The 17,809-nt window shown below is 43.8% G+C and overlaps 1 protein-coding gene across 2 annotated transcripts in view; it reads left to right on the forward strand.

Annotated features, from left to right (window-relative positions):
* LOC140398221 (zinc finger and BTB domain-containing protein 44-like) overlaps positions 1–13,235 on the forward strand; it is a 48,322-nt gene extending 35,087 nt beyond the window's left edge. For both annotated transcript variants that reach the window (XM_072486619.1, XM_072486620.1), the window contains exon 6: positions 9,340–13,235. In XM_072486619.1, the coding sequence (XP_072342720.1) occupies positions 9,340–9,646 (307 nt within the window). In that variant the 3' untranslated portion in view covers positions 9,647–13,235. The remainder of the gene's footprint in view (positions 1–9,339) is intronic.
* Positions 13,236–17,809: the final 4,574 nt, after the last annotated feature.

Here is a 17,809-nt window from a genome sequence, read left to right on the forward strand (position 1 = left end):
AGTTAGTCGTCATCATCCTCCATCCCACAGATGAGACCAGCTGATAATGCGAGCCAAGCCCATCACACTGTTGTGATGCTGAGATGACCCTCGGAGGGTGCGTGGGAGCTGTGGTCGTGGGAAGGGGTAAATGTCGAAGGACAATTGGGTTGAAAGGCTATGGGGAAGGGGGAGACGCTATAAGACCGGGACTAAATGCAAGCAGGTGGTGGGTTTGGTGATGGAATTGCCAGTACTTTGGTTCCTAGTTGGCAAATCGGGAGTTGATCAGGTTCTCCCCAGTTCACCGGCACTGCAGAACTCGTTCCGTGGCCTGACAAGCAAGCTGCGGGTCCTTTTCTGTCTCATTCTGGACACCACCTCGTCCGATGAGGCCTGCCTTCCTCTTCGTCCAGCATGTTGGCCCACTGCTGCGCAATGTTGGCTGCGGGGTGCAGCAAGTTACCACAATACTTGCGATCCTCTGGGGGCTGTATTGGAGAGCACATTAGAGCGTCCAGGCAGCGGGAACAATGCTTCAACAGTCTGATGAACTGCTCAAAGACGCTCCTGGTTACTGAGTTAACGTTGTTATAATGTTTCTCTGCCTCGGTCTTGGATCTTTGCACAGGCATCATCAGCAGCCATGACCTTGGCGGCTAGGCCTTGTTGCCTACTAGTCAACCCCTCACCCGAGGGAACACTTCAGTGCACCAGCATGTGTGCACCATGCACGATACCTGGATATCGTGCACAGACATGCATGATGAGCAGCTGGTGGTCGCACACCAACTCCACGTTCAGGGAGTGGAACCGCTTCCTGTTAATGAAGGGTACCCCCTGTTGAGCCGGTCCTCGGAAGGCTACATGCATTTTTTTTAACAAAATTGTGGGTGTCGCTGGTTAGGCCAGCATTTATTGTCCATCCCTAGTTGCTCTTCAGAAGATGGTGGTGAGTTGCCTTCTTGAACCGCTGCAGTCCTTCAGGTGTAGGTACACCCACTGTGCTGTTGGGAGGGAGTTACAGGATTTTGTCCCAGCGACAGCGAAGGAACGGCAATATATTTCCAAGTAAGGGTGGTGAGTGACTTGGAGGGGAACCTCCAGGTGATGGGTTCCCAGGTATCTGCTGCTCTTGTCATTCTAGTTGGTAATGGTTGTGAGTTTGGAAGGTGCTGTCTAAGGAACCTTGGTGAGTTACTGCAGTGCATCGTGTAGATGGAACACAAGGTTGCCACTGTTCATTTGTGGTGGAGGGTTTGAATGTTTGTGGAAGGAGGAGCAATCAAGCGGGGCTGCTTTGTCCTTGATGGTGTCGAGCTTCTTGAGTGTTGTTGGAGCTGCACTCATCCAGGCAAGTGGAGGGTATTCCATTACTCCTGACTTTTGCCTTGTAAATGGTAGACAGGCTTTGGGGGATCAGGAGGTGAGTTACTCGCCGTAGGATTCCTAGCCTTTGACCTGCCTGGTAGCCACAGTATTAATATGGCTAGTCTAGTTCAGTTTCTGATCAATGGTAACCCCCAAGATGTTGATAGTGGGGGATTCAGCGATAGTAATGCCATTGAATGTCAAGGGGCGATGGTTAGACCCTCTCTCTCACCACACCTCTGGCATTCAGCACTTTTGTCCATGTTTGAACCAAGGCTGTAATGAGGTCAGGAGCTGAGTGACCCTCGCGGAACCCAAATTGAGTGCCCGTGAGCAGGTTATTGCTGAGTAAGTGATGCTTGATAGCACTGTTGATGACTCCTTCCATCACTTTGCTGATGATGGAGAGTAGACTGATAGGACGGTAATTGGATGGGTTAGATTTGCACTGTTTCTTGTGTACAGGATACACCTGGGCGATATTCTACATTGCCGTTTAGATGCCAGTGTTGTAAGTGCACTGGAACAGCTTGGCTAGGGGTTTGGCAAGTTCTGGAGCACAAGTACTATTGCTGGAATATTATCAGGACCCATAGCCTTTGCAGTATCCAGTGCCTTCAGCCGTTTCTTGATATCACGTGGAGTGAATAGTGTTGGCTGAAGACTGCATCTGTGATACATACATACATAGAAGATAGGAGCAGGAGGAAGCCTTTTGGCCCTTCGAGCCTGCTCCGCCATTCATCACGATCATGGCTGATCATCCAACTCAATAGCGTATAGACTTTGATCCCATTCTCCCAACTGCTATATCTAGTCGCCTCTTGAATATATTCAAAATTTTAGCATCAACCACTTTCTGTGTTAATGAATTTCACAGGCTCATCATTCTTTGTGTGACAAAATGTTTCCTTATATCTGTCTGAAATGGTTTACCCTGAATCCTCACGCTGTGACCCCTGGTTCTGGACACACCAATCATTGGTAACATCTTCCCTGCATCTACCCTGTCCAGTTCCATTAACATTTTATAAGTCTCTATGAGATTCCCCCCTCATTCTTCTGAACTCCAGTGAGAACAATCCCAACCTAGTCAATTTCTCCTCGTATGATAGTCCTGCCATCCCTGGAATCAGTCTGGTAAACCTTCGCTGCACTCCCTCGAGAGCAAGAACATCCTTCCTCAGAGAAGGAGACCAAAACTGCACACACTACTCTAGGTGTGGCCTCACTAAGGCCCTGTATAATTGCAGCAACACATCCCTGCTTCGTTACTCTAAACCTCTCACAATGAAGGCCAGCATTCCATTAGCCTTCTTTACCGCCTGCTGCACCTGCATGTTTACCTTCAGCAATTGGTGCACAAAGACACCCAGGTCCATCTGCACACTCCCCTCTCTCAATTTACAACCATTCAGATAGTAATCTGCCTTCCTGTTTTTGCTTCCAAAGTGAATAACCTCACATTTATCCAAATTATATTGCATCTGCCATTCATTTGCCCACTCGCCCAACCTGTCCAGATCATGCTGTAGGATCCCTGCATCCTTGTCACAATTCACCCTCCCGCTTAACTTGGTATCATCTGCAAACTTTGAGCTGTTACACATTTTGTCCCCTCATCCAAATCATTAATATATATTGTGAATAGCTGGGGTCCCAGCACCGATCCCTGTGGTACCCCACTGGTTACTGCCTGCCAATTTGGAAAGGACCCATTAATCCCTACTCTTTGTTTCTTCTCTGCCAACCAGTTTTCTATCAACCTCAATACATTTCCCCCAATCCCATGTGCTTTAATTTTGTACAATAATCTCATATGCGGGACTTTGTCAAACGCCTTCTGAAAGTCCAAATATACCACATCGACTGGCTCCCCTTGTCAACTGTACTAGTGACATCTTCAAAGAATTCCAACAGATTTGTCAAGCATGATTTTCCCTTCATAAATCCATGCTGACTCTGACTGATCCTGCCACTGCTTTCTAAATGTTCTGCTATAAAGTCCTTGATAATGGATTCAAACATTTTCCCCACTACTGATGTTAGGCTTACTGGTCTATAATTCCCTGCTTTCTCTTTACCTCCCTTTTTAAATATCGGAGTGATGTAGCTACCCGCCAATTTGCAGGGACAGTTCCAGAGTCTATAGAATCCCAGAAGATGACCACCATGCGTCCACTATTTCCAGAGCCACCTCCTTAAGCACTCTGGCATACAGATTCACAGGCCCTGGGGATTTATCCCTCTTCAATCCCATCAATTTTCCTAGCACCATTTCTCTACTAATGTTGATCTCCCTCAGTTCTTCCCTCTCACTAAACCTTTCATTCTCCAGCATTTCTTTTATCTGATTTTGTCCTCTTTTGTGAAGACAGAACCAAAGTATGTATTCAATTGCTCAGCCATTTCTTTGTCCCTTATTATGCATTCCTATGTTTCTGTCCGTAGGGGGCCTACATTTGTCTTTACCAATCTCTTTCTCTTCACATATCTATAGACACTCTTAGTGTCAGTCTTCATGTTCCCTGCAAGCTTCCTTTTGTACTGCACTTTCCCCTTCTTAATCAATCCCTTTGTCCTTCCTTGATGAATTCTAAACTGCTCCCAATCCTCAGACCTATTATTTTTCTTGGCCAATTTGTATGCTTCTTCCTTGGATCGGATGCTATTTCTAATTTCCTTTGTAAGTCATGGATTGACCCTCTTACCCCCTTTGCTTTTCTGCCAGACAGGAATGAACAGTTGCTGCAGTTCTCCCATGCGTTCCTTGAATGTTTGCCATTGTCTATCCACTGTCATCCCTTTAAGTAACTCTCCCCAATCTATCAAGGCCAACTCACGCCTCTGGGGCGTCATTCTCCGACCCCCCGCTGGGTTGGAGAATCGCTGGGGGCTGCCGTGAATCCCGCCCCCGCCGGTTGCCGAAGTCTCCGGCACCGGATATTCGGCGGGGGCGGGAATCGGGCCGCGCCGGTTGGCGGGCCCTCCTGCTCGATTCTCCGGCCCGGATGAGCCGAAGTCCCGCCGATAAATTGCCTGTCCCGCCGGCGTGGATTAAACCACCTTTTGAACGGCGGGACAAGGCGGCGTGGGCGGGCTCCGGGGTCCTGGGGGGGGCGGGGGGTGATCTGGCCCCGGGGGGTGCCCCCACGGTGGCCTGGCCCGCGATCGGGGCCCACCGATCCGCGGGCGGGCCTGTGCCGTGGGGGCACTCTTTCCCTTCCGCCTCCGCCACGGTCTCCACCATGGCGGAGGCGGAAGAGACTCCGTCCACTGCGCATGCGTGGGAAACTGTCAGCGGCTGCTGACGCTCCCGCGCATGCGCCACCCGGGGATGTCATTTCCGCGCCAGCTGGCGGGGCAACAAAGGCCGTTTCCGCCAGCTGGCGGGGCGGAAATTCCTCCGGCGTCGGCCTAGCCCTTCAATGTTGGGGCTCGGCCCCCAAAGATGCGGAGCATTCCGCACCTTTGGGGCGACGCGATGCCCGTCTGATTGGTGCCGTTTTGGGCGCCAGTCGGCGGACATCGTGCCGTTTCGGGAGAATTTCGCCCCATATCTTCATAGTTCCCTTTATTAAGATTCAGCACCCTAGTCTCCGAATCAACTACTTCACTCTCCATCTTGATAAAAAATTCTATCATGTTATTGTCGCTCATCCCCAAGGGATGTCGTGCAGCCAGATTGGCAGTGATTCCCTTCTCATTACACAGTACCCAATCTAAGATGGCCTGCTTTCTAGTTGATTCCTCCACATATTGGTCAAGAAAGCCATCCTGTATACACTCCGTGATGTTGGGGACTTCTGGAGGAGACCGAGATGGATCGTCCACTTGGCACTTCTGGCTGAAGATTGTTGCGAATGCCTCAGCCTCGTCTTTTGCACATATGTGCTGGGCCCCTCCATTGAGGATGGGGATGTTTATGGAGCCTGCTCTTCCAGTGAGTTGTTTAATAGTCCACCGCCATTTACGGCTAGATGTTGCAGGACTGCAGATGCGTTGGTTGTGGAATTGCTTAGCTCTGTCTATTACTTGCTGCTTATGCTGTTTGGCACACCTGTATTGTAGCTTCGCCACCGTTGACACTTCGTTTTTCGGTATGTCTGGTGTTGCTCCTGACATACTCTCCTGCACTGTTCATTGTACCGTGTTTGATACCCTGGCTTGGTGGTAATGGTAGTATGGGGGATATGCCGGGCCGTGAGGTTGCAGATTGTGGTTGAATACAATTCTTTTTTAATTTAGAGTGCCCAATTATTTTTTCCCCAATTAAGGGGCAATTTAGTGTGGCCAATCCACATAACCTGCACATCTTTTGGGTTGTGGGGGTGAAACCCACGCAGACATGGGGAGACTGTGCAAACTCCACATGGACAGTGACCCAGGCCGGGATTCAAACCCGGATCCTCAGCGCCTCAGTCCCAGTACTAACCACTGCGCCACATGCCGCCTGGTTGAATACAATTCTGCTGATGATGATGGCCCATAGTGCTTCATGAACGCCCAGTCTTGAGTTGCTAGATCTGTTCAAAGTCCACCCCATTTAGCATGTGGTAGTGCCACACAACACAATGGAGGGTATCCTCGATGTGAAGACGGGACTTCGTCCCACAAGGACGGTCACTTCTACCAATACTGTCATAGACAGATGCATCTGCAGCAGGCAGGTTGGTGAGGATGAGGTCAAGTATGTTTTTTTTTCCTCTTGTTGGTTGGTTGTGCCATCAATAATCCCCTGGACCTGGAACATGCCAACAATGACAGAAAACCCAACCCCTGGGCATCTTGGTGGGCCTGATAGAGTTAATGTGAATGGAGGCAGCTTCCCGAGCGCACAGGGCACCCTCCTATCTTTGCACCTGTGTGCGGCTGTTTGTGAAATCCCACACATATCCCTGCTCAAGCCCTGGAGTGAGCTAGAGGCTTAGAAGCTGAGGGCAGCTGTCTACCTGATGGCCATCAGGTGTCCTCCAGCCCTCACGGTGCCAGGTCTGCTATCATATGGCACGTTGATGCATAGTCCTCCGCCGCCTGGTGGATGGCTGGCACTTAGGTCTGACCGGTTGGGCAGCACGGTGGCGCAATGATTAGCACTGGGACTACGGCGCTGAGGACCCGGGTTCGAATCCCGGCCCTGGGTCACTGTCCGTGTGGACTTTGCACGTTCTCCCTGTGTCTGCGTGGGTTTCACCCCCACAACCCAAAAAGATGTGCAGGTTAGGTGGATTAGTCATGCTAAATTGCCCCTTAATTGGGGAAAAAAAATAATTGGGTTGAGAGACTGTCAGCAAGGTGATGCTTCCATTTACCATCCAAATGGTCACCCTGAGTTTGACTGCACAGCTACCCTCACCATTTCCCCACCGGCCCATTCTAGATCATGTATTTGACACTGCAGTCCTGTCCCCATCAGTGACTTGCTTCTGGCCTGTAATGTGGGAAGCCTCTATCCTCACCACCGGTCCCTGCCAAATGAGGTACCAGTGGCTGCCATAGCAGGTGTTAATGATGGGCCCTGTGACCCCTTTTCTTTTGGGTGGCTTCAATGAGCCTTTGGCCTCCCGCAGAACAGTGGCAGCTGCTTATTTGGTGGAGACGTTCCTGCTTTGCTTCAAGTTTGATGCGTGGGCATGTCATACAGATGGGGGTCACTGCAGGATGTGTGCCTTTGCTGGGAGCCTGGCTGCAATGTGATGTGCAGCCTGGGTTTAACAGAGGTTGTGATAAGGAACTGTTCAGGTTTCCTGGGCCGGTCAGGAATCCATACACTTGTGTCGTGTGATACCAATGGAACGTGTTTGACATGCAGGGCCTGAAGAAATCGGCTGATCCTTAGGAATGGGTTGGCTGGTTGTCTTGTTAGTGAGGCTGTTCCTCTGAGGGGCTGTGTGCCAGGGAGGATTCCAGCAGCCGCTGGTGCATGTACCTTTGTGTAGGGTTAGCTCTGTTAATCCCCTGCTTCATCTGCTGTGGCGCTGTGCATCTAAGGAGTGCAATGAGGAGTCCCAACACTGTGGTCAAGGGATTAGTGGTCCAGGGATTAAACATGGCCATGCCTAACCCCTTGATTATACTGCGGATATTTGAGGGTTTTCGGATGGGTGGGATATATAGATATCTAAATGATCAGGAGATCTCGGAGCATTTCCAGGATACTGGAAGCAACCAACAGGTCCGGAGTCTGTATGTAACACCTCAGGGGTGTGTTGCTAATCTTTTACAGCAACAATGGGAAGACCGCATTTGTAAATACTTGCACCGAAATCATGCCCGCGGGATTCCTGACTGGGCGGGGTGGAGCATAATGGGGAGTGGAAATTTGGGCTTCCAACCAGTTAATCGCATTGAAATGAATACAAAAGAACTGTTTGCATGTTCCCACTGGCGCAGGACGGGAATCCTGCGATGGCGGGTGGGGTGGAACTGGGGACGAGTCTGTTATTGGGACGAGCTTGTTATTAGGACGAGCTTGTTATTGGGACGAGCTTGTTATTGGGACGAGCTTGTTATTGGGACGAGCCTGTTATTGGGACGAGTCTCGTTTTTGGGACGAGTCTCGTTTATGGGCCGATGTGGGATTATCCTCCCAATATGGATTACGGATCTTAGTGGTGGGATCGGAGAATCCAGGCCCAAAGGTTTTGGCTGTGCCGAAGCCTTGTGCAGACCTGTCACTTTCTAGATTTTAACAATTATTTATTAATTTCTTGTGCTTATTGCTCATCTCTAGTTGCCTGTGTGGGCTACCTTCTTGAACCACTGATTGCTGTTTTGATACAACCATATAGCTTGCTAGACCACTTCAGGGGACAGCGAAGAGTCAGTCTTATGTTGATTTGAGACTGGAGTCACAAACAGCTAGTCTTTGTATGGGCTGTCCATTTTTATCACTAAAATTAATGAGAATAGTTTTTAAAGATAATCCAATAGTTGCATTGTCACTTTTACTGCTACCAGTTTTTTTAAATGTACAGACTGAATTCGCATAGCAAGCATAAGCATTGGAAGAGACTATAGTACAACTTTTGAACACCATGGAGCAAACAGTACCTTCTAAAAACGTTTTATGTTTTATTTATGTGCAGCTGACAATAGTATTTTCCCTGTCAATGGCATTGGGGACATATTATGATCAGAGTTTGAAATGCTGCATTGGTGGACATCTCTGATTTTATCTGCATCTGGAAACGTTCTCCAACTGCTGACTCCCATTATCTGGGTAATTAGTCCAGTTACAGCATTACTGCACCCAAAAATCATATGGAACATTTGATCAAATTTTGGGATTCCAACTTGAGTAATTAAAATGTGTCAAATGTGGGCAGCACGGTGGCTCAGTGGTTAGCACTGCTGCCTCAGCGCTGAAGACCCGGGTTCGATTCCGGCCCCAGGTCACTGTCCGTGTGGAGTATGCACTTTCTCCCCGTGTTTGCGTGGGTCTCAGGTGAAGTGGCCATGTTAAATTTCCCCTTAAATGGGGAAAAATAAATTGGGCATTCTAAATTTTAAAAAATGTGTCAAAAGTAGAATAAAATAAGTTCCTCACCATTAATAGTTAAAACTTTTTGTACATCTGTCTATTATTAAACCATTATCAGGAAATTGTCTCGGGATGCTAAGGAGAAAGAAATAATGCCACCTATTTGTACCATGCAGTGTTCCACAGCAGTTCCTACTCATTCAGTCTTGCACAGAATTGGTGAACTAGATGTGAAGCATTAACCAGTTGTTCTGATGTTGGTGTTGTGCATTAAGTGCAATCCGCTATTAAGTTTATTTCAAAAGTCTTAATTTTTCATTCGTGATGTGTGTTTCTGTTCCCATGGATTAACAACAGTGATTTGCATATTGGCTGTTCTTAACCTGTAGTTTTATAAATTCTGACCCGAATACACCAATTGTAAGATTTTGAGGTTTAAAAAAAAGGTTAGGATTGAATTGTACTTTGACATCTGGGATAAAATGTTAATATTACTTGTTTTCCAGTGATTTCATCGTGCCGGACTACCTGAAACAGGAGCAAGAGGAAGCCCTTGGTCAGTATGATATCGGAGACAATGGCTTTGATAACAACTCAGCCGTACAAATGCCAGTTATTTCACAGGTGTCCTCCACACAGAACTGTGACACTGCATTTCCGCTTGGGCACTTGGCTGGACTTATGAACAAGGACGACGAAATAATGGAAGAGCAGAAGACCAATGGCTCAGATGTAAATGGAATCCTTGGTGCAAGAGAAGAGCTACATAAGAGAGGTTCTCCAGAGGAAGAACCTCATATCCTTTACAGTTAATTTATCCCTGGTAGTTACATTTCAGTTCTTTTGGAGAAAGTGCCTGGAACTGGGTCAAATGATTCTTGGAGCTTTTCTTCCAGACTCCGAACAATGATTTCAAATGGGTCAAGTTGCATTATTTGATCATCAAAGGTTTCAGACATGTCAGTGGGCCTTCACTTACTTACAAGCACATTTAACCACACATTTCTGAATTCACACAGCAGGCCTAGACATTGGAAGAAATTAGGGTACAGCTTTTGAACATTATACAATAAACAGTACCTTCTAAAAATATTTACTTCTTAAAGCTGCCAATAGTACTTCCCCTGTCATTGGTATCTGGGGATGTATATTAGGATCAAAGTTTGAAATGCTGCATTGGTGGACAAGAAAAACTCATCTCTGATTTTATCTGCATCAAGTCACTGGAAACGTATCAAATGCTTAAATATTACATAAATGTTATCTGCCTGAACCAATTTTATGGCCGATATGTTGAATATTCTAATACAACTAAATGATGTTCACAGGGTATGACATTTCAAAATATCCATCAGAAAGTGGATTTTCTTTTCCAGCAAAAAATACATTTGTACGATAATACAAATCTTTTTTATCAATAAGAATTCTAAATTGGCATTGTGAATATACATGCTAGTCTGGATATCTATTCCTGAATAGCTGCTACTTTTTGTTCACTCCAAATTGTGCCATATTTCCTTCTGTACAATCAGATGGTTTTTGGTCACTTGCTCAAAGTACCACTTGGTGAATGGAGTAGGGGAAGGGAAGATTTGTTGAAAGCCACGAGTACCTTTCAGTCAGGCATCTGGCTTTTCTAGAGCCATTTGACCATTACATTCCTGGCTGAAGAGATTAGTGTTCCAATTGCTGTTTTTCCAGTTCAGGAACAAAAAGATTATGTTCAGCATAGCACAGTTATAAATTAATGTATGTTCAGTGTAAAACTAATGTATAATTAGTGTCCTGGCCAACTAGGTGAAGAACCTTAAGGGTTCCATCAGGAGTTGGTTTCAGAGCCATTAAATATTTGGCTCTGACCTGGTGCCACCAAAGTGTGACCTTTTTACATCTACGTGATTTAAAACTGGAAATATTCAGATGTTTTCCAGTGCATATTTTAATATTAATCTGAAGTAATGGTGAATGCATATTCCCTTCAAAAGTGTTTAGCTACTTTTTAGTCTCTTGTACTTGTGGATGTGCGTTAACATTGACACCACAGTTGGTGGCACGTTAGTGAAGAGTATTTTCAGGGAGCTTGTTTGCCTTGGCTGTTGTTGAATCAGTGGTTTATTGCAAACCTTTCTAAAATAGAAGTTTTTTGTGCTAACAGATAACTGGTTTTAAGCTTAAATGTTCAGACTTGGATTTCTACAGCTGTTAAAGATTTTTTTTAAACAATCTACACAATTTGCTGTTTTGTGAAGTGTTCACCTTTTTGAAGGTGTTAATTACAATTGTTGATTCATTTGTTAATATGTGCATAGGATCATGTAATATTTTGACAATCTGAAGGCATGCTGTGATTGATTAAGGCATGTATGTTTTATTATTTTTTTAATTTTTAGTAACTTCTGTAGTCTTGGTATTCAAAATATTTAGGAAGTATCACTCCTGAGAGAAAAGCACAGATAACATTGATGGTTTGGGCTTTATTTAAATAAATATATTCCGTTATATATTAACCTTACCAGCAATACTGAAAGATTCTTGTCTGAGTAGCCAGAATACCTTGTAAAGATATAAAAGCTGGAAGTATGCTGGAAGCATAAATGGAAAAGCCTCTTACCATTTAATTTTGTATGTAAAGGGGATAAATGTAACACTGATCCACGCATAGAATTGGGTGTTTCAACATCTTTAGTGTCAAGATGTTTAGACTATCCAATTTTAGCAGGTTAGTTATGTAGTGATAAGGATTCTGTATCCCACTCTCATGTTAACTTGCATTCTGGGAATGTAGTGGTTTATATGACTGTCAAACTGCTCAACGTCGCCCCCCAAAAACTCATTAATTAGTTGCAGAGATGTTTTTGGTAAACATCTCTGGTATTCTTAAATATCAAAACCAAAAATGGTTTAAATAATTCCAAATAGCACTACCTTGCTGCTTAGGTTTAATTTTGGTCCATTTGCCACGTGAATCAAAACTTCATCTTGTGTTGTTAAGCTTTGAAATATATGTACATTAATTCTAGAGGTTGGCCCATACTGCAGTGATTTTTCCTTTGTAAAACCTGAGTAACCAGCATTGTAGCAGCTCAAAATATCTTAATTTGAAAATATGAATAATTCTACATATCACAGTTTATATTGGCTTTTCAGTCCATCTTTCTGCAGTTAAGCTATATCCTCTTTGCAATTCTAACTGAGCCACGCAGCCATTAGACAACAGGATAATTTTGCCCAATATCCCAATTAATCAATTTCTGAACAGTGTGCAAAAATGAGAAAAGGTAAAAATGAGAAAAGGTAAACCGTTTCCTTGCTGTGAAATATTTTCATTGTATCTAAATAACAGCAGCATTTACATTAAAAAAATTATTTACGAGTAGACATAAGGGAAACGGACACCTAAAGAGGAAAACATTAGCAACAATGGATACTTAAGAAACTAAAAGTTGCGTATCTTGTTACATTTGTTAATGTATCATGTATTTAATTGTTTCCCATTACTGAAAGGTTTATTCTACCAGGGTGGATGAATGGTTAAATCAACTGTACAGGTTGACCACTATTCAAAACTTTAAAGAAAGTTGTAGGTACAGTCAAGATACTACAGTAATTGTCCAGTTTGTTTACGTGGGCATGGTTGAAATTAAACATTTTATGTGTATCTATAGTAGTAAATGCTGAAGCAGTTCCTTTGTCCTGTACTTCAAATGTGCATTTTTAAATTGTGTTTATATACTTTGCATTCTTGGAAAGCCCAGCACTTTGTCACTCTACATTTTGGTGATCTTAAACTCATATTCCCATCACTGCCATAAACTATTTCAAGGACATTAATAAAGCTGAGCCTACAGTGTCCCTGTTGTGGTCACCTACTTGTACATACTGTATAGTCTAATGACTTGGAAATAATGCTAACCTGTTGAGCAAAAGGATTCAGATGGAATTTTTGATAGTGTCAGTAAATTGGATATTTTTTGGTTTGAAAACCTGGTTTTCACCAGCTTGGCCCCATGGCAGGCTAGTATTTTAAAACTTAGCCAACATTGAAAATGAGAAAGGCCGGTTCCAATGCATTTGAATTGTAAATGTAAAGAACTTTCTGCCCTGGCTATGGTTTTACTATATTCATCCTGTTGTGGGGTGGGTGTATATGTGTGTTTGCGTGCGTGCGTGCACGTGTGTGTGTGTGTGTGTGTGTGTGTGTGAGTGTACATAGGGAAAAGTTCACATATTCTATTTTCATGCTCATATGGTCACAAGAGGCAAGTAGCATTGTATAAAGTTTGATAAAATAATACTGCAGTTGATAATCTGTGTGGAAATTATAAATAAAACTCTTTACCGTTATATACTGCATACTGTGGTGTGCATGTTTTTGTCCAATATAAAATGTCTTCTTTCCAGAGTCCAATATTTTTTTAAAAGTACTTGAGTTTATTACATTAATATTTAAACTGTAGCTACAGAAAATCCGGAGTCATTGAAATTGTTTTTCGCAACTAACCCAAATGAACTAAAGGTCAAACTTGTAGCATCTTAAAGTGTCTTACCTTGTGCACTGAATGTTCAATTGCTTTTAATATTTATCTCACTTTTATTAGTTTCTCATAATTGATCAAATGAAAGGGCTATGTTGCAATTTTTTTTCTCATTGCATTCACTTTAAATCTGTTCTGTTTTTTAAAATCCACTTCAATTAAATTGACTTGCAGGCACGTAAGGATCCTATTCATTATGGTGTACTTTTGTTTCTATTTTCAATGATTATCTATACTATAAGTTATTTAACACCATTCCAGATTACCTGTTTATACCTCTGCGAACCTGAATTGGGGAAATAATATTCTTTATCACTGCTTCCTTATTATGCCTATCATTGAATGCTTGCTAAACCTCACTGTGAAAGAGACAATTACATTCACATTTTAATTAGAAATCAAAATGTTTGAAAGTATTTTAAACACAAAACCAAAGGGTCTTATGGATGGAGGACAGACAGAGGCATCAACCTACTTGGGATCTCCTGCAATAAAATACACAAAGCATTTTTAATCTATACCAAAGCAAAATACTGGAGATGCTGGAAATCTGAAACAATGGCAAAAACTGCTGAAAACACAGCAGGCTAGGCAGCATCTGGAGAGTGAATGTTTAAAGGTCATCAATCTGAAATGTTTCTCTTTTTAATCTATGTTGAGTGAAAGTTGTAATTTTCCAGAACCATTCAATAAGGTTCAGTTGAAACCTTTAGATGCCCCCACAGAACCGTTTGACACCTCATAATTTGATGCAAGTTCACTTGGTTCTACCCCCTCTCTCCTGCTCATCTGCATCCCCCAACTCCCGCCTTTCCTTTGAGTTTTGGGAACCTGTGTAACAGTAAAGAACTTGATGTACTTGTAAATATAATTAATTGATATTGCTAACAAAAAGAAACATAATTCTGCTTTATGTGGCTATAAATTCAAGGTTGGTTGTGAACATGGTGTGCCTTTGATTGAAATATTTAAACTTCCAGCCTGCCAACGGTGGTGGAATACTCCTCATCTGCTAGTTCTTTTGCCAGTTACCTTAAATCAGTCCTTTTATTATCAATCATTTTATTATCAATTCTACTTGTCAGTGAAAATATTACAGATTCTTTCATTTATGATTGGTAAATGGGCACAGCAAATTATTTTCCTGGTATAGAAAATTGGAAGTATTAGTCAGCTACTTGTGCATAGTTGCTTCTTTCTATTTGTGAGTTACTGATCCATGTTTTGAAATAATTCCATTATGTCCATTAGAATTTGTTGTAAATGAGCAGAATGAGAAAATAGGGTTCTTCCTACCCTAGAGCGTTAAGCATTTGGCATGGCCTAAGATGGACAAGTTGACCATGACTAAGCTCAGTTCCTTAAGGATGGCCTCAAGTGATATTCGTAAAGCAGTGTTTTTCATTATGGTGAGGCTTAATCAGTTGAAAGCAGAGATTGTTCATGACAATGGCAATTCCAGCAATACATTGGCTAAATTATACTTTGCCAAGATTTGTATGGGACAAGATATCTTTTCTGGGTAATTTAATAACAAAGACAGGCATAGAATCACTGTGTGATTAAGCTGCGTCTGATGCAACAGCACACACATGTTCTTCCTGCACATTTAAATAATTGTAGTTTCACTCCGTACTAAGCACACAGAGTTGCTGCATGCTTGAACATTTGATGTGAGGAATTGTGAACAGCTAGCGAGAGTTCAAGCTAACTTGTACCACTTAAAGCTAGCCTTCATCTTTTAAAAGAGATCTGTTTTTGGCTGAAGTGGGTATTGGAAGTCCTTCTAAATGTGATGTTTGATGTGAGAAAGACACAAATGCCACAACATGGAAGACAGCAGGCTCCCAGAATTTGCTACTGCTGCACTTTGAAGGCTTTAGTGCTAGAGGCGGAGAGATGTCACCTATTCTCAAGATGCAATGCCAGACTTTATGAAGGCAGTCACCATTACAGCTGTTGGCAGTGCCACCCTCACACTGCCCTGAGGCTACAGTTGTGGCAGCTGCAGTGGCAGAATTCAGTGACAACATTCTTGGTGAAGTGGAGAAGTCTGACATGTTCCTCACTTAGGTGCAGGTAGCAGAATTGTTAATTTTCTTGGCATCAGTCCCTTTTGTTCTTAATCCATCATCATTTGTTAATAGGATCCAAACAGGTTGCTCAAGTCTAAACCAAAACAGCTTTTCTTTACGAGGAGTGTTGCAGTCTTCCCGTTCTCTTCCCATACAACAGGCAGCACGGTAGCATGGTGGTTAGCACAATTGCTTCACAGCTCCAGGGTCCCGGGTTCGATTCCCCACTGGGTCACTGTCTGTGCGGAGTCTGCACGTTCTCCCCATGTTTGCGTGGGTTTTCTCCGGGTGCTCCGGTTTCCTCCCACAGTCCAAAGATGTGCAGGTTAGGTGGATTGGCCATGCTAAATTGTCCTTAGTGTCCTAAATTGCCCTTAGTGCTGGGTGGGGTTACTGGGTTATGGGGATAGGGTGGAGGTGTGGACTTGGGTAGGGTGCTCTTTCCAAGAGCTGGTGCAGACTCGATGGGCCGAATGGCCTCCTTCTGCACTGTAAATTCTATGTAATTCTATGTAACATAGTGTCCCAGCAATCCCGTATTTATACGTGCTCAAAGTACTTAACTAAACAATGTTCTGAGTATCGTAACAACATAATTAACATATGATATTCTGCATTACTGTTATCAAAATCAATTCAACCTGTATATCACAGAAATATTACGGCGCAGAGTGAGGGCATTTGGCCCATTGTGTCTGCATCAGCTCCAAACAAGCATTTTGCCTTAGTGCCATTCTCCTGTCTTTTCCCCATACCCCTGTATATTCTTTCTATTCAAATAAGCATCTTGAATGCCTCGATTGAACCTGCCTCGACCACACTTCCAGCCAGAGCGCAGAGCATTCAATGTGTGAAAGACTATTTTTATAGGAGCCATCTGGCAACAGAGGGGACACAATTTATGCAGTTCATAAATGATTTGTCAACATTACAGACATCCCAATATGTGTACTCTGCATACCTCCAGCACTTGGTCCCTGCATGCATATAGCCTTCTGGGAACAAATAACGCATAGCGACACCTATTCACAGCGCCAGGGACCCAGGTTTGCTTCCTGGCTTGGGTCGTTCTCCCCGTGTCTGCGTGAGTTTCCTCTGAATGCTCCGGTTTCCTCCCACAAGTCCCGAAAGACATGCTTGTTAGGTGAATTGGACATTCTGAATTCTTCCTCGGTGTACCCAAACGGGCACTGGAGTGTGGCAACTAGGGGATTTTCACAGTAACTTCACTGCAGTGTTAATGTAAGTCTACATGTGACACTAATAAAGATTGTTATTATCATGAAATGATGACTGCATTTAAACAAGTTGACTCAGTAATACATATACTGCAGCAACCTTGCACCAGAACAAACTGAGTATTTTAAAGCAACAAACAACCAGAAACTTTAGTACATACATATTTGCATTTGATAAATACTAGTTTCAATAAGCAAAATAATGACAATGTCTCCCAACAGCTAAGCTGATGTTAAAGGCTGAACAATTCAGGTCCGCAAGGTCCCAAGTTCCATCTCATTGTTCTGAGAGATGATCTCACCTAGTAATGTGAGATCAATGCAATCAATATCCCTCTGCACTCCCGTTTCTTCTTCTCCACCTCTCCTGTGCAACCTGATGGAGTGTTTGCCTTATGTGAAACATGAAAGGACATTTCATTGCTATTAACTTGCCCTGTGCCTGATTCAGTGCAGCGATTGATGACTCCGGGTTGTACACTATGTTGCACGCTGATGTATTTGAAAATAATACCTTTTTTTTTAATAAACATTTTATTGAGGTATTTTTGGTTTGGTAACAACAACAAAATAGACAATATACATGAAGCCATAGTGCCAAAGTCATTTACCTTTTGTACACCCTTATTACCCCCCTACTCTAAACTACTACCCCACCCCCATCTGCTGATGATTAATTTTCCGCAAAGAAGTCGACGAATGGTTGCCACCTCCGGGTGAACCCTAACTGAACCTCTCAAGGCGAACTTAATTTTCTCCATACAGAGAAAGCTATCCATGCCTGATAGCCAGGTATCCGACTTCGGGGGCTTTGAGTCCCTCCATGCTGATAGTATCCATCTCCGGGCTATCAGGGAAGCAAAGGCCAGAACATCTGCCTCTTTCTCCTCCTGGATTCCCGGGTCGTCTGACACCCTGAAAATCGCAACCTCTGGGCTCAGTGCCACCCTTGTTTTAAAACCTTGGACATGACATCTGCAAGCCCCTGCCAAAATCCCCTAAGCTTTGGACATGTCCAAAATATGTGGCCATGGTTCGCTGGTCCTCCCGCGCATTTTGTGCACCTGTCCTCCACCCCAAAGAATCTGCTCATCCAGGGCACTGTCATGTGAGCCCGGTGAACAACCT

Source organism: Scyliorhinus torazame, chromosome 21, assembly GCF_047496885.1.
Source record: "Scyliorhinus torazame isolate Kashiwa2021f chromosome 21, sScyTor2.1, whole genome shotgun sequence".
Lineage (NCBI taxonomy): Eukaryota > Metazoa > Chordata > Chondrichthyes > Carcharhiniformes > Scyliorhinidae > Scyliorhinus > Scyliorhinus torazame.